This window comes from Lepisosteus platostomus, chromosome 11 (assembly GCF_059453375.1).
Source record: "Lepisosteus platostomus isolate fLepPlt1 chromosome 11, fLepPlt1.hap1, whole genome shotgun sequence".
Classification (NCBI taxonomy): domain Eukaryota; kingdom Metazoa; phylum Chordata; class Actinopteri; order Semionotiformes; family Lepisosteidae; genus Lepisosteus; species Lepisosteus platostomus.
The window spans coordinates 42,773,497-42,799,957 of record NC_142621.1 but is presented as its reverse complement, the minus strand read 5'-3'; the positions used below and the strand labels follow the sequence as shown (position 1 = coordinate 42,799,957).

General features: G+C 43.7%; 1 protein-coding gene across 3 annotated transcripts in view; it reads right to left on the bottom strand.

Annotated features, from left to right (window-relative positions):
- Positions 1-26,461, bottom strand: part of LOC148652731 (cytohesin-1) — a 100,947-nt gene that overhangs the window by 49,152 nt on the left and 25,334 nt on the right. Inside the window, exon 1 of one of the 3 annotated variants that reach the window (XM_088599829.1) lies at positions 67-440. The exons of the other annotated variants lie outside the window; for them this stretch is intronic. Within the exon in view, the coding sequence (XP_088455955.1) occupies positions 67-94 (28 nt within the window). The 5' untranslated portion in view covers positions 95-440. Of the gene's footprint in view, positions 1-66; positions 441-26,461 lie in introns of those variants that run through there. 3 annotated transcript variants of the gene reach the window in all.

Here is a 26,461-nt window from a genome sequence, read left to right as displayed (position 1 = left end):
CCAAACAAAAAAAAAAAATAAACGTGACGAAAACAAAAATAAAATAAAACAGCTCATTCCACTTACCGACCCCGTCTTCCGATTTCAGTACCATCGTGTCCGAACTGTATTCCGAATGGGATTTCGCGAAAAATAAAACTTATTTCGATCTCTAATTCTTCTTTTTATTTTAAAAAAGAACTATTTTCCGTTCGTCCTCTTCGTTAATTCTTCTTCCGCTAAGTACGATACAGTAGCAGCGAACACAAACCACACCGGATGAGAAATTGAGTAGCTAGGCGCAAGTCCCCCCTACGAGAGGGGAGTGGCTTCGGCTACCTGAGGCCTAATATAACAGCCACTCAGGCGCCTTTCTTGCGTTCTGGCAGCCGGGTGAGGAGGGCCTACTGGGCGGTGTGTTGCCAACGAGTCCCTCGCTCTCTGGCTAGGCTTATCGCGCCTTCTCAATCCGCCTCTTTTCTCCGTGGGTGTTGAGTTTCACGCACACCCAGTTGTTGCTGCACAGGGAGGCTACGCGTTGGGGGTGGGTGGGGAGAGGGCGGTAAACAAGCGACTGGACTGTTTTTCGCCATCCGCCGTCGCCCGAAAAAAAATAATTGAGCGCAGGAACATACAGGCCAGGGAAAAGGTCACCGACCCGCAAAACTGCAAATCCACAGAAAACCCGAAACCTGCCCTTTTAATTAATCGGGAGTGACGAAATATTTTTCTATATAAAGTTACAGCCCTCCACAGCTTTATATCGCTGGAATGTCAGCTACGTTTGTTTATCAGACAATGATTGCCATTAAAGACAGATAAGACAGATGGTACGTTTCTGGGTGGGTCAAATGAAGATTCACTTTGTTGTTGTAAGCCAAACCTTAGGGCGGATCTCTCAATTTCTTTACTACTTAAACATACCCTAAAATACAATGAAAGTATTTAGTACGCGACTCAAGACCTCTCTCCATCGAGAACAAAGGAATAATTTCAGCCTTGATGTCTTTGGAAACTTTCCAGAAAAATAACACCTGCTGACACTGGTTAGACGTGACACATTGCTGTTTCAATTAATTCTGGTCCAGCCCCAGCAAAACTGAACAATGGTACCTCCGCCTAAATCTAAAATGACGATGAGTTATGTAACTTATTAGGTGCAAATACTCCACCTATAATCGACAACCAAAATAACAAATAACGCATAAACGTAATACATTTAACGCCGTCTCTTATGGTACATATTTTTCTTTCGATGACGGTTACGAACAGCCAAGAATACAGAGACTTCTTCACAAAGTCTGGTTTGTACCTCTCCATAATTCACTTTTCATCTATCATAGTAAGAAACAGCCTCAATATCACCGAGTGTTGAAAAGAGCCGTCGCTGCTCCCTGCTGTCTCTGCGTCACTTGTTATCCTTAGAACCTGTATCTTACTTTTTGCCGTCTCGACAACCTGCAAAAACGCTCATTAAAATGTTTTAACGAGGATTGAAGGGAGTGGAAATAAGTGTATAACAGGAGTTTTACTGTAGTTGATGAAGTGCTGGTAAAAGTAATCTTAGCTCTCGGTCATCGGTTTTGCACACAAGGAGTTAAATCTAGTCTGTGCTTGACATTTCCACGCCTTTTCCTTCTTGTCCCGTGTAGAAATGTATATAAAGAGAGAGCTAAAAATACAGCTGTTGCTTCAGCCAGGACACACCACAATAGTTTCAAAGCCCAAGGCCTAGGAAAAACTGAACAAAACACTATATATACACATTAAAACACGATATATAGAGAGAGAGACAAGCGGGGCCAATAAAATTCTGTATCTCTACTGAAGTCGAACAGATGCACTGAATCACGTTGTACTGATACGGGTCAGATGAGATACATCATCTTGAAAACTTAACAAAAGCCTTAATGCAGAGTTCAGAAGAGCAGTCAAACATTATGCCAGGACCTGATCTGTTTAAAAGGAGCCATGTGGATGTCAGGCAAAATCACCATTAATCTGCTTAAACAAAAAATCTATAACAAAATCAACAGGTGCTGGTACTGTATTTAAATCAGTACAATAGTAGAATATTATTTTGAATTACAAACCAGTGTTTGTGTTTTCACAGTTTGTGTTTTCTGTGGGATTGATTCGGTATGGTGGCGTGAGAATTTGGAGGCTTTTTACATCCTGGTTAAATAAATGGATCAAACGTCAATGAAAATCTCTACACAAAACATAAGACCTAAACCTTGTGATTTGATCTCAACCTAAGCTTGATAGCTATTACTGCTAAGGGCTTTAGTTATGCTGTGCTGAGTAAGAAGAATTTTGCTGCATTCAAAACCATAAATGCATATACACACATGTAACAATGTCCAGACTTACACTAATGACTTTTTCCACATTGACCAGGATGGTGCCAATACAAAAATCCTGTGAAAACCTACTAAGTCCATACACCTAAAATAGCCTATCAGAACTTCACACTTCATTTAGGAGCAGCAAATGCAGTACAGAAAGACTCAGATGTCACCCAGCACTGAGCAGATGTCAAATGTAATTTAATACAGATAAATACAAAGGTTTACATGCTGCAGCAAGAACTCGTTATAAATACAGGATGGGTAGCACTGATCTTGAAGAAGATTATGCAAGCCATTTAGGCATTTAGACTCAATTTCCTCCTTGCATTTCAGGCAATGCGTGAAAACAGTAAAGGTCTTTAAAAATATTATGATCAAGTAGGTTAATACAAGCTGAAAAGCAAAAAGAAAAACCACTATGTTAAACATGGGCTGTCAAACGTCTTTGGCCATGTCAATCCTTCACCAGTAGGTTGGATGTGCTGCACACAGAAGAGGAAGTTGAGATAAGGATTTAGATTTTTATCATTTCTAATCAGAAAACCTTTGAACAACATTTTTGTTATTCTATTTGCAGACTCTGATGTTTTGGATTCCCTAAGCAACCCAAGTGGGTCAGGCTTTGTAAGGTTGTGCACGGAACCGTGAGTTTTAGAACGACGTAGTAATGCTTGGGTTTACAGCTGCTTAACGTGACTCCGTGATGCAGCCGTGATCGAGCTGATGTGTGACACTGAGTCACTTAGCTGAGTTCTCAGATTTGCACACAATTCGTGGTCCAGTTTGTAGACGTGGTGCTGCAGTGTGGTAACGTGCTGGACGTCACAGCCCCCCCTGCAGGTGTGAAGAGATGGGAGACAGCAGAAGCCTTGGCTGTCCTGGATTGAGAGCCCTGACCTTTACAGAATACAGACAAGCCAATTGTTTTCCATCATCAAATGATTAAAATACATCACACGACAAGAAAGCTGGAAGGTAAGCACAGGGGAAGAGACTAGCACTTCCTGCCTACTGGGATTTGACCTCGGTGGCTCCTGGGCTCCGAGGAGGCACAGCACCACTCTCTAGACAGCGGCTACTTAAAAAAAAACTCCAGGCCTAGCTTTTACAGTCTCCAGGCTTCAGAGGGGGATGACATCACTTCTGTAACTCGCTCAGCACATTCTGATCTGTCATACGTGTCCTTGTAGATCAAGGGACTTCTGGCTTAAACCACAAGCCCATGTCACTAAAACAACATCGTCACCGACATTAGAAGAGTGAAAACTGATTTGTCATTTTCACTTATGCTAAAAATAGCCCGTCGATGTAACTGGCCATATAACACTGTCTCTTACATCTTGATTATATGACATATTTACAGGGTTGATCAGCAATGTCACTGCACTGAAATGGAACTGAAAAGAAATCTAAGCAATGAAAGCAATTATAAATAAGTGATTATTAGGATATAGACTAGAGTACAGCTGAAAGTGGAAAAATTAATCCAGGGATGTTAGGTTAGAATTGTACAATGCACTAGAATACTGCACACATTTTTTTTTTCTCAGCACACTGAAAAAAAGATACTGCTGCTCCAGAAAGATATGAACTAATATGTTCACGGGCTCAAAGGAATGCCCTACACACACTGCTGGACCTAAATCTTTCTAGTTATGAACCAAGAAGACTATGAGGAGACCCAATTCCATTAATTCATCATCAGAAAGCCATTTACTTCTGATAAAGGGCCAGAAGGCTGAATTATTATCACTATTATCTATTATCTGAAGGAGACTAGTTTGTCGCAGGGCTGATGCAAACAAGGACAATTGAGAGACCCCAATGAATCTAGCCAGCCTGAAACTGAAAGGTAGGTGGAAAACTCAAATGAACCCAGGAGAAACATGCGAACTCCACACAGAAGGTGCCCTAGTCCAGACACAAACCAAGGACCCAAGGATTGTGGGGCAGTAACACTTACTGCCACACCTCCAGACTACCCGGGACCTAATTCAAGAACTCGCACTCCTCAAAGACAGTGACAACCCAAGGAACTTCTTCAGAATGAACAGTGAACACAAATAGGAAGTGATGGGAATGCATTTATAAACCTTTACACAAAGGGTTGGGGGAGTATGGAACAACCTACTAGTCACATCATCAAAGCCAACAGCCACGTTTCTTCCTAGACATGAATGGCTGAGGTCCACCAGTCAATAGCTACCCACAAGCAAACAACCTAGATACATCATATCGCCTTCTCTTTCTTATGTTCTCATGTAAATCTTCTAACCCAATGGATACATATTCTGCAATTCCGACATATAGTTTGCATGTAGCGGAGTCACGCTGTGTTTACGTACCTCGATGACTTCTTCATTTTATCACAGCAAATTCAATTGATATGTCAAATGCGAAAATACTGTCAACCATAACCTCAAACAAGCCTTCGTTGGATCTGTACAACACTACGATAATTGGTGTACAGAAAACGTTCCGCTTCAACAGCGAAGAACAGCAAAACATTGGCAGCTGTAGACATATTTCTGTCAACGCCTCAGGGACAAAGTGACTGATGGCGCATTAAGACGCTGGAGGCAGCAGAGCTCACACGACGCAGAGCGGCCAGATCTCTAACAGAGCCCTCTGTGTTTGTCCCAAGCAGAACGAGATGACAACCCATCCATCTGGGTCACAGTCTTGAGCCCCCAAAACAGCAGACATCTTGTAGTTTAAAGGCGTTTTTTTTTTATTAAGAATTGTTAAAGACGTAATGTATGAGTCCACAGGAAGAACAATTTCCCCTTCCCCAGTCTGACGCACTGTACTATACTGGCATTTGCTGTGCAGACTGTGTGAGCGGAGCCGTGCAGTGACTAATGCTGAGCACTGCACTGGTGTCAGGCAAGCTTAACAGGTCCTTTAGTTTTCCGAAGTCTATTAATATTATGCTTACTAATTTTTGTGGCTGACACTTTTATCCAAAGAGACTAACATTTGCACCCATTTATACTGCCGTGTATTTTACAGGGCCAGTCCAGGTGAAGTGTCTTGCTCAAGGGTTACAACACCAGTGTTTCACCTGGGATTTGAACCCACAGCCTACCAGTTATGAGTCCAGAACCCTAACCCTTTCTATCAGACAATCAGAATCTATTTTCTATTTAATTCCAACATTAAGATATTTAAAGCTTTTATTCAATTTTATGGCATTTAATGAAAACTGACTATTTAGTACTGTACATCTTTTTAAGGCTAATACAATATAGTAGATGGTGTGTTTTTTTAAAACAAATTCCTGCTGCAGAATACAACCATTACCTTTAAAGACCGTACTAGCACATGTAATACCTGAACCCGAGTCACTCTGCCTTTTAATATTGGCAGCCATTATTTTGTTTAGGTTGGAACAAGAGGTGCGACAGCACAAGAAAACAAGTTGTATGAGAATGTAAAGTAACTGAGAAAGACGTGTGAATTTAAAAGAAACACACCCACATGCAAAATCTCTATATTAATTCCAGAAAACTCTCCAGACCAGTAATGCAGCAGCTAAACAGTCTGCATTTCACCCACATGCTTCATAAATCATGACTCAGAATGAGACTTGGAAAATCCTTAAACATAGCATCTTTCTTTTCCTTCAGATGGAGCTAGTTACACATGGGAATGCAAGCACGCCAGCAGTTTCCAGCCTGGATATTTCTTCCCTTGTTTCTCAGAACACTCAAAGTGAAGGATGAGCTCTGTACTCCAGACATCACCAGTCTGGGCTCTGACTGTGTCCTCAGCCCACTGACGAGGGCTGCCCATGTGGAGGTACGGCATGCCACCGGCCACACCCCCTGACCCCTGAAAGCTTGTCATGCTGTCAGTAGGAGGCACACCATTCCCCCAGTTGATACCATGAAGATCACAGTCTGTAAAATGGAACAATGGCTCAACAGTGTGGGCTTCTTGAAGAGAGTATACACTCCCTAGTTCTGGTTCGAGGAAACATCATGACCAGCTAAGGGGTTTCAAGAAACAGTTGACAGAAATCCTTAAGACAGTTAGCCCTTTAGCCACCACTCGGTGGGCCAAAAGGCTTTCTCTGGTCTGCAACTGTGTCTTAGGCCACTGTTTTAGGAACAGAATTCAGTGGAGAGGAAAAAAAAAAGGCTGGAAGTGTCGGCCCCCTCATTATCCTCGCCAGAGGAACCGGGCAGCTCGAGGAGAGGAAATCATCTGTAGCAGACTCTTAAGTGAACCGGTGCTCTCCTGGGGCAAGTGAATGATGGGTAGCTAAATGGCAAGAGTGGCAAAACAGTCAAAAATCACTCACAGTGGAACGAAAGCAAATCCCAGACCACTGGGCAACTAAGTCCCGGCTAAACACACAGCTCCTTACTAGAGTTCAGCCTCCTTTACAGTGGATTAATAAGGTAGCCTTCCGGGGGAAGAATATCACTCATTCACACAAAGATGACTGTGGACAGCCGAGAAAGGAAAACAATAACTTCTACATCAGATGCGAGAGGTGTTGAGTGGCCCCAGACCCTTTTATAACCTGGAGAGATACACGGATGGAAAAAACAGAAATATGGCTCGCAAAACCAAAACATCATAACTGATGGCTCTTAATTTCAGCATGCAGCTCCACGGCTGTTGCCATGGCTACCTGACAACTGAAATAAACACTACATTAAGGAAAGTGAGAAAAGACAGAGAAACCTACTGTAGTAGCAGGCTGATAATGGGGGGAAAAAACGTGTTGATTAACTCTTCATACTGAAGTTTTGCAGCTCTAGTACAGAAAGCCAATTCCAGGAAGCCCCATCTTACTTCCTGTTAATAACGGTATTATTTCAACAGAAGAACATTAGGGTCACCAGCTCATTTTGTCAACTGTAGGTAATAGATCTGATTAGAAGTTGCTAACCTGAAAGATGGCAGGGTGTTAGCCTGGACCACATGGCTGAACAGTGTGCTCCAGCTTACCACGACTCTTTGTGCATGAATGTTCCTCCTGTTCAGTTCAGTTTTGGGGTGTTACTAGTGCCCTGTACAATTTTAGCATATTCAGGGTTATATATATATATTGAGCTCCGGGGTTCACGTGGGCACCCTCGCCGCTGCCGCCGCAGGTCTGCCCCCCGCCGTTGGGGACTCGAACCCGGGCCTCCGGTGTCACTCAACAGGGACCCGGCCTCTTGAGCCAAAGGGAAATCTCCCATCAGCCATGTATCTCCCTGCAGTCCCTGTTGAGTGACGCCGGAGTGAACCCCGGAGCGTTACAATATCATCCAGTCATCTCGATGCTGTACTTGACACTATGCTAACATTACAAATGCACTTTAATTTAACTGCTTTCCCACACGGTCTAGGAGATGAATGTTTGTACCTTTGCCTTTTCATAAGTTGCTTCTACATTTTTATTTATATAGGTTTATGGTTCACATACAGTGTTGCCTATATGTAACACTGGCCAAAACACCTGTCAGATGACAATAACTGTAAGCAAGGGCCAGTCTTAAATGCTTTCCAGATCTTTTTGAATTTGCAATATAAGCTTCTCTTATATTGACTAATCCTCACATTTTATTACTATCTGCAAAGTGAATAGTTTCTTAATTGTATCATTATTAGAAATTAGGAAGAGCAGTGGTCCCAATAGAGACCCCTGTGGTACTCCACTAATTATATCATGGCATTTTGAGACTTCTCCTCTTATGTTTCTCTCCAAATTGATCCCATGCTGTATGGTATTAATAAAATTTGATAAAGAGTCTGAAAATGTTACCTCTTAATTAGGATAGATTTTTTGGAAGTACTACTTATTGGCAATAGTTATATTGAAATGAATTCAGAAGGGTTCACACTAGCTAACACTAACTATACAGTCAATAAATTCAAACTCTCTAATATTGAGGATAACTATGGTGAAAGCCACAGAAGATACTGAAACCTTGAAAAAAATTTTTTTACAGGGAAATTAAATGCAAATTATAGAAATATTGTGGAACCTACAAACAATATGGTCATTTGTTTTGGTCAAGTGATCTCAATGGACCTTAAAATATTACTTCCGTCCATTTTATTGTAAAATGCACACAGATCTGAGAAATGCATTTTTAAACAAGTGAACTGACATTATACAGTATAGACAGTATATAGGATATGAATCCCTCGGTCTGAGTAGGCCGGGATTGTGAAACTTATCTTTACTACGAGACTCGCAAACTTGTATTAACAAGAAAGAAAAGGAACCACCACAGCCACTTCTGCAGAAAACACGTCATCCTGTTTCAAGTGGGCCGGCCTTTCCTGTACGAAGACAACTCATTCTTGACTCCTTCAGGGGCAGAGGGTGTGCGTCTGCTCTGGGCAAGCAGCATGCACAAAAGCCAGCGCAGCTCGTCAGCACATCCAGAGAAGCGGCTCAGCAGCTCCAGATGCCTTTTTGTCTCGGTGTCAGGCCTCCCCAGGCACATGGGCTTTAACAATAGGCGTGGGCCACAATCCAGCCCCCTAGGCCATCATTGTAGAGCACGAGGGGAGACAGAGTCCCTGCTAGACAAGCCTGGGCTAATAAAAAGACTTTCCCTTTCAACCAGGGGTCGCTGATGGGGAAATTTAAGGTGGTCCTCCGAGCTCCAAGGCTGAAGTAAACAACAAGCACCGGGCTAATAACAGCAGTACATTGGCTGCTGTTTCTGAGCTGTGTTTGAGCCTATGATCGTTCAGCGAAAAATAGCCTCATAACCACAAACGTCCACTATTCAATTAGAAGCAGAACTAGAAAAGCCCCCTTTTTTACATCTATTTATAATTCAGATCAGTGGGTTCAAGAGCAACTAACTGGGGGATTCAAATGAAAGATATCAGAGATAAAAATGAAGTTTACGATGGATCCCAAGACTTTGAGAGATGGCCTGTCTCGATAATTATATATATAGTGCATATACAGAAAATTCTACATGCCGCATGGGCTCACAGAACAACACATTATGTTCGCTTTGCTCCGGCCATGAACAACACAAGTGACGCTGTGCCTGTCTGAGGAGACGGCAGATACAGACCAGATCATCCCAAGATGAGAAGGCGGTGTGTGAGGCTGGCTGTGAGGTTTGTTTGCTGTCAGCGGCTGGTTTGGTGGTTCACAGCTCCAACATGTTTCGCAAGCAAGGCAGTAGAATATCGCCTGCGAATCACGCGTCTCGGTGGCCATGCCACTGGGCCTTCGCCTTCCTCTGGTCATCCTGGGAGAGACTCGGGCAAAAGGCCACCTAATGATTCTGAAGTGCAAGATGAGACAAAAGGAAGGACACAGTGCCGACTGTATCCAGTCCTGTGAGGAACTAGCACGGTCTCCCTAGGAGGAGAATGCTAAGTGTGAACCAAGCTGTAATTACAAGATGGGCTGGGATTAGAGGAGAAATTGCAGTTATTGTTGTTTGTCTTCACTCACGAGACACGCTCAATATTTACCGTGTTGGAATTAGCACCGTGGTGGCTGTTGTGGGGTGGGCTGCTAAGCTGTTTCATTAAGCCCTACTGACATTTGTTAATAACGCTGCTCACAGAATGCGGCAATCCATTAAGAAATCCTATTATATTATTAATAAGGGACCTTTTGTGTCCTACTGGGAGAACCTAAGAAACAATTTCTGTTGAAAGTGTCTAATGAATTCCTGTTCAAACGGGTTGAATGTCTGTACATTGCTATCCTTATACCGTATGTTCTGTAGGTAAACTTTATTTAGATTAATTGTTTAAGTTGTTGGTAGGCACTGAGATTCATCATTATAGCTACATGCTCCTTGTAACACCTTATTATGCTTAATGTTTTACCCCCATAACTTAATACAGTGTCTTTAATTAAGAAGGCTGTCGTTCACAAAATGAGTACTGTATGTTTTAGAAAGTAATCAACTGCACTATTAGATGCAAAAGTCGAGAGTACATTTTCTGGATTGCCTGCTCTCGAACCCTTCATGTTTTTGGCAAACTAATTCTTCCTGGTCCCCCCCCCTTTTTTTTTTAAACACTTGAACGTCACAAAAACTGGTGTCACCAGAAAAACCTAAACCACACAGGGCAAAACTCAACTGCTGCACACAAGGGACGGATTTTCCTATTCTCACGACAAGACATTTTACCACTCGTCTTAATCCCAAGGTGAAATTCAGAGGAAGGCGTCAACCAATGTGTGTGGAAGATAGCCCCCAGTGGCACACCACAGAAAGAGGAAGTCAGCCCCTGGTAACCAAGGTAACTGACTTCCCATATCCAAGGGTTACAGAACACAATCACTTGGGGTGACTTTGTCTGCTTCTTTATCTGATCCGTCTTGTCATTAGGAGCAGCGAATAAGCTGTGGAGGAGATAAGTAAACAGGCATGAAGGAGACAGCACTTCGGCAAAGTCCCCTCCACTTCCTCCCCCACCGCCAGCCTTCCCTTGACCTTCTTTTGCGCTACACACCCCGGCCTTGATATCAACACGCCAGAACCTTCCAGACAGAATAACCATTTGTTCCACACAAACATGCGAGTGACAGTCACCACAAAATATGGAGACATTCACCTTTTTTGTGAATAAAATCTTTGTTAAAAAATAATTCTTATGCAGTTCAGCACTTTGGATAGAAAAAAAAAAGCTTTATCAAAGGTCACAAACTCTTACGGAGAAATACAAAACATTCTTCTGTCACAAACTTGGACAATTCAGTCAATAAGGAACAAGAAACTAAGCTAATTTAAGACTTCCTACATGCAACGGATAAAACAACATTCAGTTAATGTTAATTTAATCATTCATTTTAAAAGAAATACTGTGCTGTGTTTTAATTTGACCATCTGTTTCCAGGTTGGCATCCTGCCATCTGGATCTGTAATTCTGACCTCCCCTGGTCAGAGTATGTATTACAGGCTGCAGTCATGAACTACAACTGTTGAGCTATAAAATTAATAAAAAAACAGGTCTAGCCCCTACGTGGGAGCTACCTAGAGTTCAGGGGAAATCGAAATTAAAGGTCTGTAGTGTCTTTTGCACTGTAAAAACAATATTTACCTCTCTAAACACTATTTCTCTCTTACAATGGAAAGGAACTCTTAGATACTAAAATAAATTCATGCTACAGTACATGTTCTCCCCTCATGCACGAAAATGTCACAGTTTCTTTCTGAAAAAGAAACTGATAAAGGCAGACAGAACGAAAGAAAGGGGGAAAATGCCCTGGTTACAACACATACTACTACTACTACTGATTACTGCACATATTACCATCTGAGCCATGGCTCAGTCAGGCTCCAGGTTTAAATTTCTATTTCATTTCCTACTGACAGGAGCACCTCTGCACACTTTTGAACTGCATTTTTTGTTGCAGTTTTCTTCTTCTTCTTCTTTTTTGTTGCAGTTTTGCAGAAAAAAATCTCATTTGCAAAACGTCCGTTTAAAACCAAAACACCAAGGTTAACCTCATCCTTTGGAGACGAGGCTTCAGTCTTCAGGCGTCTTGTTAAAAAAAAAACAGAACCAAAATTGTTTCTTACAGCACAGCTGCCTGAACAGAAGCCTTGAGTCCGTAAAAATAGCCGCAGTCAGGGGAAACAGAGACTGTAGCCAGGAGGAGATATTTAATATCGTTGATGTAAATGGGGCTCTCTCTCCCCCTCCAGACACACATGTAATGAGCCAGAAGAATATTTTCTGAGGACTGAGCTGAAAAAAAAATGCAATAAACAGGAAGTCCCCAAAGAGCAGATGGAGGAGCAGTCTGTTAACAAATTGTTAGAATTATTTTTATTTTCCAGCATTTTCACTCTCTCCACCTATTGAACTGCCGCCCAGCCCACATGGATACATAGGCTGGTTAAATTAGCTTGCCCTGTGTCTAGCAATCTCACACACTCAGGACCTGCATGGGAATCTAAAAGTTTCAAATGCTTTTATTGACCAGCGGTTCGTCGGAGGTCATCACCGGGCTGCCGGGACTCACGGAGTCCTGCAAGAGGTGCTGGCTTCTTGAAAACTCAATTCAATGCACGGCGCTGAAAACAATCCCCGAACCCAGACGACTGACAGACATGAGAGAGCGAGACAGAAATGATGTTTGAAAAGGGAAAAAAAAATCAATTTGTTTTCAAGTCTCTTCCTCGGGGGTTTCATTCTTCTCCGTTATTAGCCTTTTGAAAAAAAAAAACCTTCTATGGTTTGTTATGCGACCGCATGTTACATTACATTCAGCTACAGGGGGGAAACAGATATCGTTCCTGCGCCCATTTAGTTCATTCGTGGATTAAAAAAACAAACAAACAAACAAACAAACAAACGTCACAGCGCCTGTATTTGGGCTAGAGGTAGCAAGGACTTGCAGAGTGCTGACGGCACTGATTTAGGCAGGTGCTACGCGGTTCTTTCAGTACTACCAAGAGGGTGACTGTTTTTTTTTTTTTAAGAAAAAAAAATATTACTAGCTTCACGGAGAGATCCCAGGAATCTAAACTAGACAAAACCCGCAAAGAAAGACAATTACTCCCACACCCCTGTCACAGCAGAGGGTACATTACAAGGGGTCAGCATGTTAGGTCGGCATAACCTGGTCGCCATGGTGACGTACAACCCGGTTCCGCTTCCTCGTATTATAGCGCAATATGAGATGCAGAGCGACACGCTGCCAGATCGCTTCACAAGCGAGACTGAGGCGCTCCTCTCGCATCTGCCGGCGTTCTCCAGGACATCCGAGAGACAGCAGCAGAGGGACACAGAGAGAGGGACAGCAGGCTCCTGTTGTCATGGCCAAGCGGGTCGTGAGACAGGAACCAGGCCCGGCTCTGCGCTAGCACAGGGTTCCAGGTCTCTCTCCTTGAATTCCAGAACCCGTCTCTGCTCCAGTCGATCTCTGGGAATTCTTACCTCCCACCGTGGAAAGATTGCTGTAATAACCTCCCAGTAAGTAGGCTCATCGGGAGTACTGAAAAGGCTGGAAACATGACCTTGTGCATTTTTCCCCCTCCCTGTTCTGGAGAATCTAATAAAGAGATTCCTTTCCTCCTCTTTAGGAAGCTGGTAACCATGTACTGTAGCTGTCCTGCAGGTCCAGTGTGCAGATCTTCCATGGTCGGTTACAGACAGAGGAGTGAGAGAGTTTGGCTTCTGTGCATACTTGGAAGATGTCCAGCTCGGTGGTTTGTATTAACAGGAGCTAACACTGTTTTGGGGAAAGACGCCGAGAGTTCCAGATTAAGACTGCTCATAAAGACCCAGGACACCAGAATGGCCTGGTCAATAATGTCAGCTCAGCCTGTCCTTAAGCAAGGGGAAGGATTCTGACTGTACAGGTCCTGCAGAAATGCTGGGAAATTTTATAAGATCTTTGCAGGAACAATTTCACTAGTCTGGTTTGAAAACGCAAATCAATATCTGGCTGTGACTCTCTTACAAATAACTATTTCACAGTATATTTGCTTCTTTGCCCTGAAAGTCCTACAGTAAAACAATTATTTTCTCTTTCCTGGTTTTTGGTTTTTCTTGCAGGGACTAAAAATAGAAACACCCACTCATGTAAAATAAATTAGCTTTAAAAACACCATTCAAGCCAAGCAGCTGAATTACAATCGGTCTTTGCACCAGCCCCCTCTCAGGGCACAGTTGTACAATCCAACACCACGTCTGTGAAGAACACTGTCAAACTGCTCCAGTAATAACGATCGTGCTATCCTATTGAGATGCACGGCGTGAAAGCGATAACTGTCAAATTATGCAGGCTGCTACAACTTCCTTTAATGTGCACAGGGCATGTTTGTTTTTTAAATTTTGGAACTGCCAGTTTTTGTAATACCCCCGTGCTGCCACGCCCCCGGGGTGGAATTGACCGTATGTGATCCCGCACACAGAACTTTCCTCAGACACATGCATCTGTCCGAATCTTTCAAGGTTTTACACACCTAAAGTCCCACAGTGCTTGGCAGGAAGGTGACAGCAGTGCCAAGCTTACAGGCGCTCTACACATCACAGGGGCTGCAGCTGTACATTGTAGGTACCACGTACCCAGTAGGTACTGTACCCTGACCACCTCAAAACCCAATCAGCCCTGGAGAGCCTTGTCCTCTGTTCTCCTCTGCTCAGGGAGTCCCTGTTACAGTCAGCCACCCACACAGCCCACACTCAAAATGGTGATGTCTGAACAAAGCAACATGTCGTATGTTCATTTCGATTTTTTTCTAACAGCTGCAGACACGGCAGCGCTGTTACCGCAGTATTTCCATGCATTTCAATTTTAATTTTATTGAAAGCCTTTCCTTGGGTTCTTGGGTTATTTTTCTTGTAGCACAGCATAAAAAACGACCAAAAGTACAGTCCCCAAATCACATTCTTATTAAATAAAGGAAAAATCTTAAAAAAATATGGGGAAAATGTAGCAGCTTAGTTTTGATTAACTCTGGATCAGGTTTAACACGGGCAGCTTCTGGGTTTGGAAGCGTATCTTTATTTATTGTGAGTTCGGCGGTCCACAATAAGGCACACTAATCAAGATGATCAATCCCCTTAGCGCCTGCAGCTTTGATGAAAACACATGTCTGCAGAACTTTGATAAATGTTTGATTTGCTGTCTTTATGTTACAGAAGACAGATACTGAAACATTTATGTTCTAGCTTCTTTGGTAAACTAGTGAGAGGGAGAGTCTGATGGGATTGTTTAAGACAACTGTCACAGAATCTGCCACCAAACAGAGATTCTTGAGGTACGATTTGTTGGCTCTGTGTTACCATACATGTTTTGTCAATATTCTAGCACAGTTTTCCGTGGCGCTTTGACGTAGTGCAATGTTATTTTTACCACAGGCAAGCAGTAAAAAAAAATTCTGAAGTTCATTGCACACAGAACCAAAGAATCATTCACAATCTCCCTTTTACCAGAGAAAATAAATCTGTCACTAATTAAACAATTAAAACCCACACAGAGGGAATTAATAGGGATCAGAGGGAAGCATAGCAACAGCAGGACAGACGCCAAGTCTCTCAATCTGCCCAGGGGCCTGACTGCTATCACACGCCAGCCAGTGCTGTACAGAAAGACTGTCTACACTCTTCTAATCAGACTCCATACTATTTGCAGACTTTAATCTGTGATGTCTGTGGGATTCTCTCTCACATTGACTCTCTGAAGTGTAACTTTCTGACTCATAGCTTTTGAAACGGACACTTTGAACAGAAATCTTGATCGAGAGGAAGCGTGAGGGGGGGGGGGGGATCATTTTAATGTAACACATGACTGTAAAGCCTAATGGTGAAGCTCTGTAAACTGAAGCCCGGATATGCCTTTCCCAAATCATGTTCTCGCCTTAGCCCTTGAGAAATCCTGTCCGATTAGTGCAGGGATGGTTACCTCGAGAGCAGGATTTGAAGCAGAAACGGCAACGGAGAGCACACACAAGAGATGATGGCATGCAAAAAAATAAACGAGAGAAAAATGGATTGAAGACCTAATTTCTAAAGATCCCCTTTGAAATTTAAAAAAAAAGAAAGAGCAGGGAAAGACAAGACTCTTCCCTCTGTTAGAGTGCTTGTCATCCCTCTTCACTCATGTGGAAATGAGCCCTGGGTCAGCTCAACCAGAGGTTTCTTTCTACAGGTGACAATGGAGTGATTACAAAACCCGCATTACTTTTTGTTCTGAATTCAGTAATACTTACAGCTAGAACATTACCAGTTTTTGAGTAAAGACGGAAAAAGAAAGAATAGGCTGCCTCATTAAACTAGGAGGAGAAAGTGTAAGAATGCTTCGCACAGAATTCACAGTGACAAGCACTTTTCACACCATCCCTTGTTACCAGGAGAGAGAAGTTTGCAAGGGTTCCCTTTCTCATGTGAAAACATTAATGAGCACAGCATTTGTGGAGACAGACTGCAAACCCTGGTTTCCCCAATGCACACTCTAAACCACACCATTAAGACAGCCTTCCTGCTGAAACAGTCAACGTGTCTTGCCTAGTCTTGTCTTGCCTAGCTCCCTTCTAGGAGTCCTGAATGCCTTACATGTGCCAGGAGAGGTGCATGGGATTCAGACATAATAGAAATAACCTTTCAAAAAGACTTCATATATACAAACCCACAGAAGAAGGCCTAGGTCCTAAAAATACAATGAATGCAAAAAATACACATGTACCTGAGCTTATGCATGCCTGTACACAGTGAAGAGCAAGTAAAGCTGTTTGTGTGTTTCACTGTGCAGGTGTGGATCTGTTTGTCTGTCAATGTAGGAGATGTACTGTAGGTGCAAGTGCAATGCACACAGGTGTGTCACTGCCAGTCAATGAGAATACCCAAAGCCATGAGTCTTTTACATTGATGTATTGCGTTGAAGCGTGTTTATATTAAAAGTAAATTATAAGACTTTCTTACCGTTATCCCTATGTCATTCCTCATATCCCAGGACTAGAAAGAGATTAGTTAAACTGTTCAATTCAGGACTTCTCTGCTCTTTGGAAATTGGCTGTCACATTAATAATGAGCACCAGAACACTACACTCTCAGAAATACAGCACTGTTTCAAAATACAGTTCTCCACTTGGGGTGATCTGCAGCGCTGTCTACTGCAGGCCCTCCTCTGAAGAAACATCAGGGGCTGAATTAACACCCACGGCTCTTTACGCTGCCCTGTTATGAAACAAATCACCGCTAACTCAGTGAGGCATCCATCCAGCCCCAGCTTCAGTTAACTAAATAAAACAGTTTTTTTTTTGTGCACAGAGCAGATGAAAGCTGGGGAAAGCTGAACCATAAATAATCCTCAACACACAGACCACCTGCTCTGTGTCTACCTGGGAAGATTCCAGTCAACCCCTTTTGTTCCCAATTAAGAACAAATGGCTCTTCTTGTCAGCTTCCTATGAGGTCTCTGAGATGTGAGCTGAGCTGCCCGGTGTCAAGGCAGGCTGGCGAGAGGAGAGCAGTATCTGTACAAAGCTCACAGCTCCAGCTGCGTGGGAACAATGGGTGGCACTGAAGGTGTCTGGTGAAGGAGAACTGTGCCAGCTCTCTCCTGGGCAGCTATCCCTGCAAAACTCCAGACTACACTGATGGCATGAAGAGATGAGCCAATCCTTCTGGTGCAGGCTTGAACACACCGTTGATTTGTTTTTGCCAGCTTTCAGATAAGAGTTCAGAACGTTATCCACTGCTTTGCACTGCTGCCCCAACCCACATGCTCATACTGGAATCCAGTAATAATAATAATAATAATAATAATAATAATAATAATAATAATAATAATAATAATAATAATTTGCTTATACTTATATATCATTTTCTGGACACTCCACTCAAAGCACTTTACAGGTAATGGGGACTCCCCTCCACCACCAGTGTGCAGCCCCACCTGGATGATGCGATGGCAGCCATAGTGCACCAGTCCGCTCGCCACACATCAGCTATCAGTGGGGAGGAGAGCAGAATGATGAAGCCAGTTCATAGATGAGGATTATTAGGAGGCCATGATTGGTAAAGGACAGGGGAAAGTTTGGCCAAGACGCCGGGGTTACAACCCTACTCTTTTCGAGAAACGCCCTGGGACTTTTAATGACCACAGAGAGTCAAGACCTCAGTTTTACGTCTCATCAGAAGGACGGTGCTTTTTTACAGTATAGTGTCCCCATCTCTATACTGGGGCATTAGGACCCACACAGACAGCAAGGTGAGCTCCCACTACTGCCCCACTAACACCTCTTCCAGTAGAAACCTTAGTTTTTCCCAGGAGGTCTCCCATCCAGATACTGCCCAGGCTCACACCTGTTGAGCTTCAGTGAGTTGCCAGGATGATATGGCTACTGGCCCTAATCAAGGGCTGTCTTAGTATTGACCCTATCCTAGTGCAGAACCATGCATCTCCTCAGAAGATCAGGAAGCCGACAACAATAAAGGAGGACCAAAATTCTGAAGATCTTCCACAGTTAAATAAGGTCATATCCCAATACAGAGTTAGTGTCACTCCACTGGTTGATGTCATTAACTTCTGCTTGTTTTCTTCCAATCTGTTTTATTTAACGAATTAGATTAATTTCTCATATACAATGACTATTTGAGGGATAGCCACGTTTACAGTAGGGCACTTTACTGGGGGCAGTTTGAGTTAATTACCTTGCTCAAGTGTGCAACAGCAGTGTCCTAACCGGAGCTCCATATTGTGCACTTACCCTGCACATCTTGCTGGTTCACATCCCTTGGCCGGCAGAGGAATCCTACTGCATTGGGCCCCTGAGCAAGGCCCTTAACCCCAACTGCTCCAGGGGCGCCGTATAAATGGCTGACCCTGCGCTCTGACCCCAAGCTTCTCTGTCTGTGCGTCTCATAGCTAATTGGGGTATGTGAAAAAGACAAATTCCTAATACAAGAAATTGTATATGGCCAATAAAGTGATCTTATCAAACTCTCTCTATTTTCCATGCAGCAATAACTTGTAATGAAACAGCCACCAGGTGGCATTACAGGTGAAGGAAATAATCCCATCAACCATCTCTATGGCAAATGATACACCCTGGATGAAAGAACAATCCAAAATTACGGTCCATCGAGAAAAGATACTTCTACCATTTTTAAAGCTCTCTTCCTGTGTAAGGGGTGGCCAACATTTGTTTTATGCCTTTCTGCACCTTCCTTCTGTCAGCAGTGGGAAATAATCCTCAACCGACTCCAAAGGCTCGTGACCCAGTGGAATCTCGGTGCAGGATTATCCCCGTCTGGAAATCCCATTCCCCGGCTTCTTATCACCACGGGGGCTTAATCCGCACCGGGGCGGGGTCCCGTTTCTGTGGCACACCCTCAACGCAGCCCGACGCAACACTCCCCCAGATATGGGTGGCAAAGGGGCATTAAACACACCTTTATCTTACTTAACTGCAATAAAAACAGCATCCCCCCCTTTTCACATCTATCTAAAAAGCAAAAAGGGACAAAACCAAAACGATAATAATAATTTGCAGAACAAATAATCAATCTGCCTGCTGCACCTTTCGTACACGTACCGAGACAGAGATCCTACACACCTTACCCCTTTCAACCATCTTTTTGCAAATACAAGTTGTTGATTCCACTTGGTCTATGGTCTATGGCTTCAGCCAGTTTGTAGTGCTTCGGTTCACGGCTGCAATTCAGAATTTCCTCTGCTTCTGCCGACAGTGCACTGAAGCTACTGAAGCTGGGGTCCAGTTTGCCGCGAACAAGAAACATTTCAGATCGTCCTTCAAGCATCCTTCATCAAAGTGTTTTTATAGCGTTGCATGACTAAAACACACCTGTTTGATTTGGCAGGTGCTCTTTAACAAAACCTTCCATGTGTACTCCTTCCATGAAGGAGAGTTAGTGGCTTTGTTTAGGTTTCAATATATAAACTTACCTGAATGACACTTAGGGTAATTTGCACAAGACTTAAGTGCGTTTAAAAAAATTCTCTTATCAAATTTAAATATATATTTGAAAGGGGTTTGCCACTTTAAAAGGACTAATTACTATTATTAGTAATAGTAACACTATTATCATGTTTGTTAGGATTAATATTGTCGTTATTATTAGATTGAGCTGTAAGCTGCCTGCTGGCAGAGCTCTGCTGACAGAGAAGTATGGGCACAGCTCCTCGCAGCCTTCTGCTCGGTTTCTTGGCTGCAGGAACGAGGCAAGAGCCGAGACGGGCCGAGACCAGAGATCAGCGTTTCACAGGGCACAGAAGGCGGGAGCGAGAGGGCCCATCTTGCTGTAACAGGGTCCCAGTGGCAATGAACTACAACCAACGGCAACGGCAAGAACTTCAGTTCGTTTTTTCCCCAGGTTTCCTAGATTTTCCCAGGGTGCCACTGCAGGGCCACCCATGAGAGGTGGAGACAGATCAGGGCGGGCGGGGTCTCAGCCCCCCAGGACCACCAGATCCCATCCCCAAATGCAAAGTCCCTCCATCTCCATCCTCCCCCCAACGTGATATGATTACAAGACCAAGGACTTATTGAAGCTGTATGAATGACAATGCACACCATATGGACAGAAATATGACTATTTAATACAAACAATCACTGATCACAGTTAGTAATAGTGAGCGGCAACAGTGCAGTTAAGGCTTTTGGTGTTACAGCACAGGCAGCTGTTCAATATGCACTCAGCTTTCACTGACTCTGGGAGTAGCAAGCAACTGAAAGTACTCATCCTTTTGTCAGTGCATTCTGTGACATTCTGCGAATGATATTTTGCCCCAAATTTATTTCCTCCAATATCTCTGACGATAACAGGTTTGAAAATTAAGATTTTCGAGAACACTTCGGAGCTCTGCCTGGGATCGGGCAATTTTTTTCAATGAGTCAGCTTGATACGTTACAGCTCAGCCTGTAATTGAAGCAAACCTGCGACACAAAAACGATGTCACAGCGAGATGCAATCTGAATTGTTAAGATAATAGGGGATAAAAAGGAGTGGGTCTCACAACCTCATGCAATGGAAATATCATTAACTAGAGGTACCTGCAATCGGACACCAGTTAGAAGTCCTGCAATCATGCATTCCTAAGGCTTCTTTTAAGAACAGCAAGCCCTTTTGAAAAGAAGCCAGTTCTCAAACATTTGCACATTTAACATTTAATATAGGAGTCAAAGCCGATGAAAGTGGGGAATGTGGAACCCACAGACGCCTCCTGCTCTCCCCATGGGTGATAATGGGTATCTGCACCCATTACCGAGGTGAGTGGTGCTTGTGAGAGAGAAAGACTGAAATCAGGACGTCAAGACAGGTGGGCAAATGAAAGTGCATGAAGCGACCCGCCTGTATTTATAACCTAAAACACAGCACCAACACAAACGGCGAAGCCAACTGCGACCACAGATGCGCGGCCAGAGCACATCACTGCAACCTCCAGCAGCTGTGTCCTTGATGGCCCTCTGCAGAGATGAGAGTTTCTGAAACAGCTCCTCCGTTTGCTCCAGTGTGGGAGGTGCAGCAGACCCTTGAGAACACAATCAGGAGAATGCAATTTCTGTAGACAGCCTCCGACATGCTGTTTCTCCAGTGAGAAATGGAGTTAGACCAGAGACAGAAATTATTTTTGACAGAAAAATATCGTCCACTAAGTTCATCAGAGGTCCTCCTTATAACAGTTTACCAGTGTGGAAGACAGTAAAAGTGAAAAAAAGTACAGTGAACACGTGGTTATGATGGAGAAAGGGAGAAAGGTAATGGACATCCTTCAATTCTCCTGTGTTTATGCTCCAACAGCTATAAAGTCTATCATGTGCCATTGTACATGACATATTAAAAGGGATTTCAACGTTTTCAGATTATCAACAGTAAACATACACCGTTGAAGCCGCACCTCTTATTGTAAGAGTATCACCTTTGAAATGTGCACTCACAGGTGCATGTTTAACAATCAGGGATATACTGTGCCATTCAGGCCCAGTATATCTGAAGTGAAATAGCTGGCCCCCAGCTCTCGGCACATCCTAATGAGTAACTGCAGAGCATGGAGTAAGTCATGATGCCTTGGAAAGACGCATTCATAACTGTGTGCCTGAAATAGAAACAGAAAAAAGTAGAAACATCTGTCTCAATGCTTTCTGTAAAACGGCTTTGTCTGAGCGTCCAAAAACAAAACAAATCAACTCTTTCTTCCCACCTGCCATGGAGCAAGATCTGCAAGTTCACAAAACCAAACTCGTCACCCCGAAGAAGAGAGGCACTGGAAGTGAAGTCTGGCACAAAACTACAGACCCAAAAACACCAGCAGCAATCCAGTCTCATGCAGCACCTTGGCACAGACTGGTACTGTACTGCAAATACAGTGCATAGAGTGGGACAGCAGTTTTTCAGATCCATAAATGTAAAAAAAAGCATGTAAAAATCCTCAGAAAAGCAAATAATTGAGCAGGTCTGTATCGTAGCCGTCAGATTTATGATGCATCTAATTAACTGGATCTGGGTGGATGGGCTTGAATATGAGCAGGGAAAGGACTGCAGGCATGTCAGGATATGAAGTGTCATCAACAGATTCCAAGCTGTGATTCAGCCACTTGCTGTCCCTGTGACTGTAGTACCTATGTTCCCACCAATGCTACATTCCGTCATTTATTAGCCCTGTGCAGCAACCTGGAAGAGTTCTTCTCTCCTTTAAGCACTATAAACACACAGATTAAAATAAGCACAAACGGGTTTTGAAAAAATTAGGCCTTGTGGATTTTCCCGGTTGCCTATTCATTTCACATGCTTGGAGTCGGATCCTGCTGACAGAGCTGCCCTCTCTCTCACTCTCTAAAGCAGGAGGACAACAGTCTGTGGAGCACAGCCTTATAGAATTGCGACCACAGCAGAATCTGAATACATTTGAATACAAATATACACCGCTAATGACAGGCTTTTCCTGTGAGAAGGAAAGACTTTGAGAACAGCCTACAGATTCGGCAAGTGGAGTGAAGAAAGAGGCTGGGAGCTTGGATAGATGAAGGCTGATTGCAGGTGGTCAGGTTGAACGGAGGATCAAAGGCACCATCAGCTACAGAAATACGCTTCGCCAGGAGGTGTCACAAGCCATTATCAAGTCAAGCAGCACTGCTAACTTGAACAGCTGCGGTAAAACGAGGAGACCAATCTACAAAGCAATATTTCTACTGCTGTAACCCTCTGTAACCCAACAGCTCCACTGTGGTCTCCTAAAGCCTAGAAAGTGGCCTATCTGAGGTGGTGGTGAACAGCTTCACCCATGGAGGCCACAGTTACTCTTTCAGCTGCCTAGATCTCCACTCTGCAGGGAAAACCTTATCCCACACGCTGTCACGGCACACACGACACGACAGCCAGTTCGCAGAGTGGCGCCGAGGGGCGATAGGACCCTGCAGGGAGAAACGGCACTCATGGGTGAGGGATGGGCACATATGAGCCACACACCCCCAGCCTATATCCAGCCCAATGTCTAAACACCCTTGTGCCCCTCACTTCTCTCTTTCTGCCTCACCTCAAAAGGTTTCAGCCTAGCGCACCTCTTGCAGACGTAGCGATAAAAGCACAAGAAAATACTTGATCCCCATCACAACCTTCCTGCCTTAGAATCTGTGAATCAAAATCTGTGATTGAACTATGACATTACAGTAAAAAGCCGGGTGAATCTTCTGCACACTGAAGGCTTCAGCACTGAAGGAGTCAACAATCTGAAGAAACAGTGGGAGACTCTCCAGTCTCCCATACCTAGAGCCCTGGGTCTCCTTCGCAACGCAATTAATTCAGAAGCTGGAAACTCAAGAGATTTAATACAGACTGAATAACTTCTGCCATGAGTATGAGCTGTTCAGGTTTCCAAGGAGCTTGAGCTGTTTCTGATTCCTCCCACTTAAATGTCTTCAGTAACATTATGAAAAGGCAAGTTTGAAAAGCCTGCGTTGAGAGCAGTCGTGGATTTGTCTGCCTCTTTCTGAATCAGTCTTCATTTCAGTGTCTATTACCAGGGGAAATGAGTTAGGCCGTACTGCTGAGAACTAAACCGCATAATCGATAATGTGTGAAACATTACAGACTTCATTAGACACACAAAAAAGGCACTGAGGGGTTCGGTTCTACTCTGTGAGCAAACAGTGGGCAACCTGCCCACTTCGCTCATTTACAACGGAGTGGGCAGTGTGCCCACAGTGTAAAATAAGGACCTAGTACTCTCGCAAAGCTAGGGAAGTCTCAACAGACAGCACCAACTAAAAAAATGGTCCTGTTGTGCCGACTGCGTGCGATTTTCAAGCACCGAGCTGTGTCTTCTCACGCCCTCGCCAGGCAGTCAGCCCTAGCTCCTCGCACCACACGGCAGCGTCCCCACTCCTGACACCACGAAGGCAGAGGATTGAGGCTGCAGGCCCGGAAAACGCCAAGAGTCAAAGGTCAAAGGGGCACCTGGCGCAAAGCCCTCCACCATTCGGCGGAAAATGAATTAGCTCCCCGCGTTAGAGAACAAGTCCAGCTCTTCCACTGCAGTGGAGCTGTGACTCAGCCTCCAGGGTTACAGGATTAGGCTTATTTAGAACAATAAATACGGGGGAGACGTCACGACTGAGTAGCAAATGATTACATTGGAAGTACAGTGACTCACTGCCTCCCTGAAGATCAAAAAGAAGAGGTTAGAGGGGGCACACCCGGGCTCCTCAGTGGCACATCCTCTGTGCAGGAGCGCTGCCCAGGTGGGCACTGCAGGTCTAATGATGCTCCTTACTGCAGTGCTAGATCAGAGAGCATGAGGGAGAGATTAGGAAGGTATTTGGACCTACAGTACATTGTAATACAGGGTGGATTTCAGGCCAGCACTCACTATTTTTGCAACACGTTTTATTAGTGCAACCTAGGAGTGTCAAAATACGAAATAGGAGGATATTCATGTAAAATTGATTTCAATTGTTCCAGTCTTGCTCAGAAGATCTGCGCTACTCCAGCCAAACGTTCTTCCAAAATAGCCATCATGACTCCATATATTAATATTTTTACATTGTTAACATAGACAAATACCTCTACTCCAACAAAAGAGATTCATACAGTTTAAAATCTGGAGAATACATCAGATATGGGTGTAGCTGTAACCAGTGCCTGGGCTGACCTCAGAGTGGCGCTGTAAGGGGCATTAGGGAGCAGCCCACCCCAGACAGACAGCACTGGAACCATGTGCTGTTTTTACTTGCCCATTAAAGCACCATGACGATGTTTGTACGTGTAGAGCTATATTTTGGGGGGACAGGGATAAAGGCTGAATTCTACTTTGGGCTTGCACACTCTGGCCATCTTCAAGATCTCTCTTAATTCAAGGGATGAAGCAATTTCCCTCTTGTCGTCCTGGTCTGCTGTGTAGTAGGGCTGCTGGTGCATAAAGCATAGTGAGAGTCACCCAGGCAGTTTTCCTAGAGTGTACAGCACTTCAGGATTCTTTGAGCTGAAAAGTGATATATTAATGCAATGCATTAACAAATCAACTAGTCTAGCAAATCAACACCACAGCTCGCAAGCTCTTCAGTTAGTACAAACAACAATAAAGAAGCTATTAACACTGCAAACATTTCACCTACAGTGAAGATAAAAAGCAGCAGGTGTTTGTAAAATGCTACAGCACTTTTTTTACAGTGGTTGATCCTAACTTTTGAGCTCTATTAAATCTTATTATTAAACAGGAGCCATCCGTTCATCTTGGTTTTTTACAATCTGTATGCCAAGCAAGGACGTGAGTTATTACATTTTTTCATGCAGAAAAGCAACTGCTTGCATTAACACTCAATTACAGTACCTTCCTTTGTAACACTGAACAGTGTCACATCATCATATTTTTACTTTAATTTTGGAATTGGCAGCCCATGGATGTGATTAATTTGGTGTTTTTGCTGCATGAAGCTGCAGATGTACAGAAAACAACATCAAATATAAAATTCTCCCATGGGTAAAAAGGAGGCCTTATTTTTTTGTATAAGTGTGAGACAAGACCACCTTTTCATGTATTATGATCCTGTCAAGCACTAGGACATACAGGGATTTATACACGGGTATGATGTACTTAAAAACAGAAGCATTGCAGAGAACACATTGTCAGCACAGCATCTTCTCATCGGCAGTGCCTTCAATGCACCAGTAGCATGAGAAGTCCAGTGCAATGCCCAAAATCCATCACACATCCAGTAAGGCCTGGGGACGGAATACTACGCTGTAGAAAATTGATCCTAAGTAGCACTGCTAGTATAAGCCTCTGCATAATCCTTGTTGCATGAATGGTATCAATCAGGCACCCCTAAGGAGGATGCTGTTTCAATCACAGCCCTAGGATTCAGGATCACAGTACCTCTCATACATGGGATGCAAAGTATCATTAAGACAAACAACCATAAAACACAACAACAAAAACTGCTCTATGTTCTTCTGGAAAGTTCTTTGAGAAGTCAGGGTGTAAGGGAGCAGTGTTGCATGCTCAGTACATACCCCTCTGAGCCCTTACACCCAGGCCAGCATACTCGGTGTGTACTGCTTTGTTCAGCTCAGTGAGCCCTTACCCCTGTCCCAGGATGCTCTGTACACATTGCTCTGCTCAGTGAGCCCTTACCCCTGTCCCAGCATGCTCAGTGCGTACTGCTCTCACTCCCGGGCCAGCACACTCAATATGTCCTTGCTTCGTGCTGTGAGCACTTACA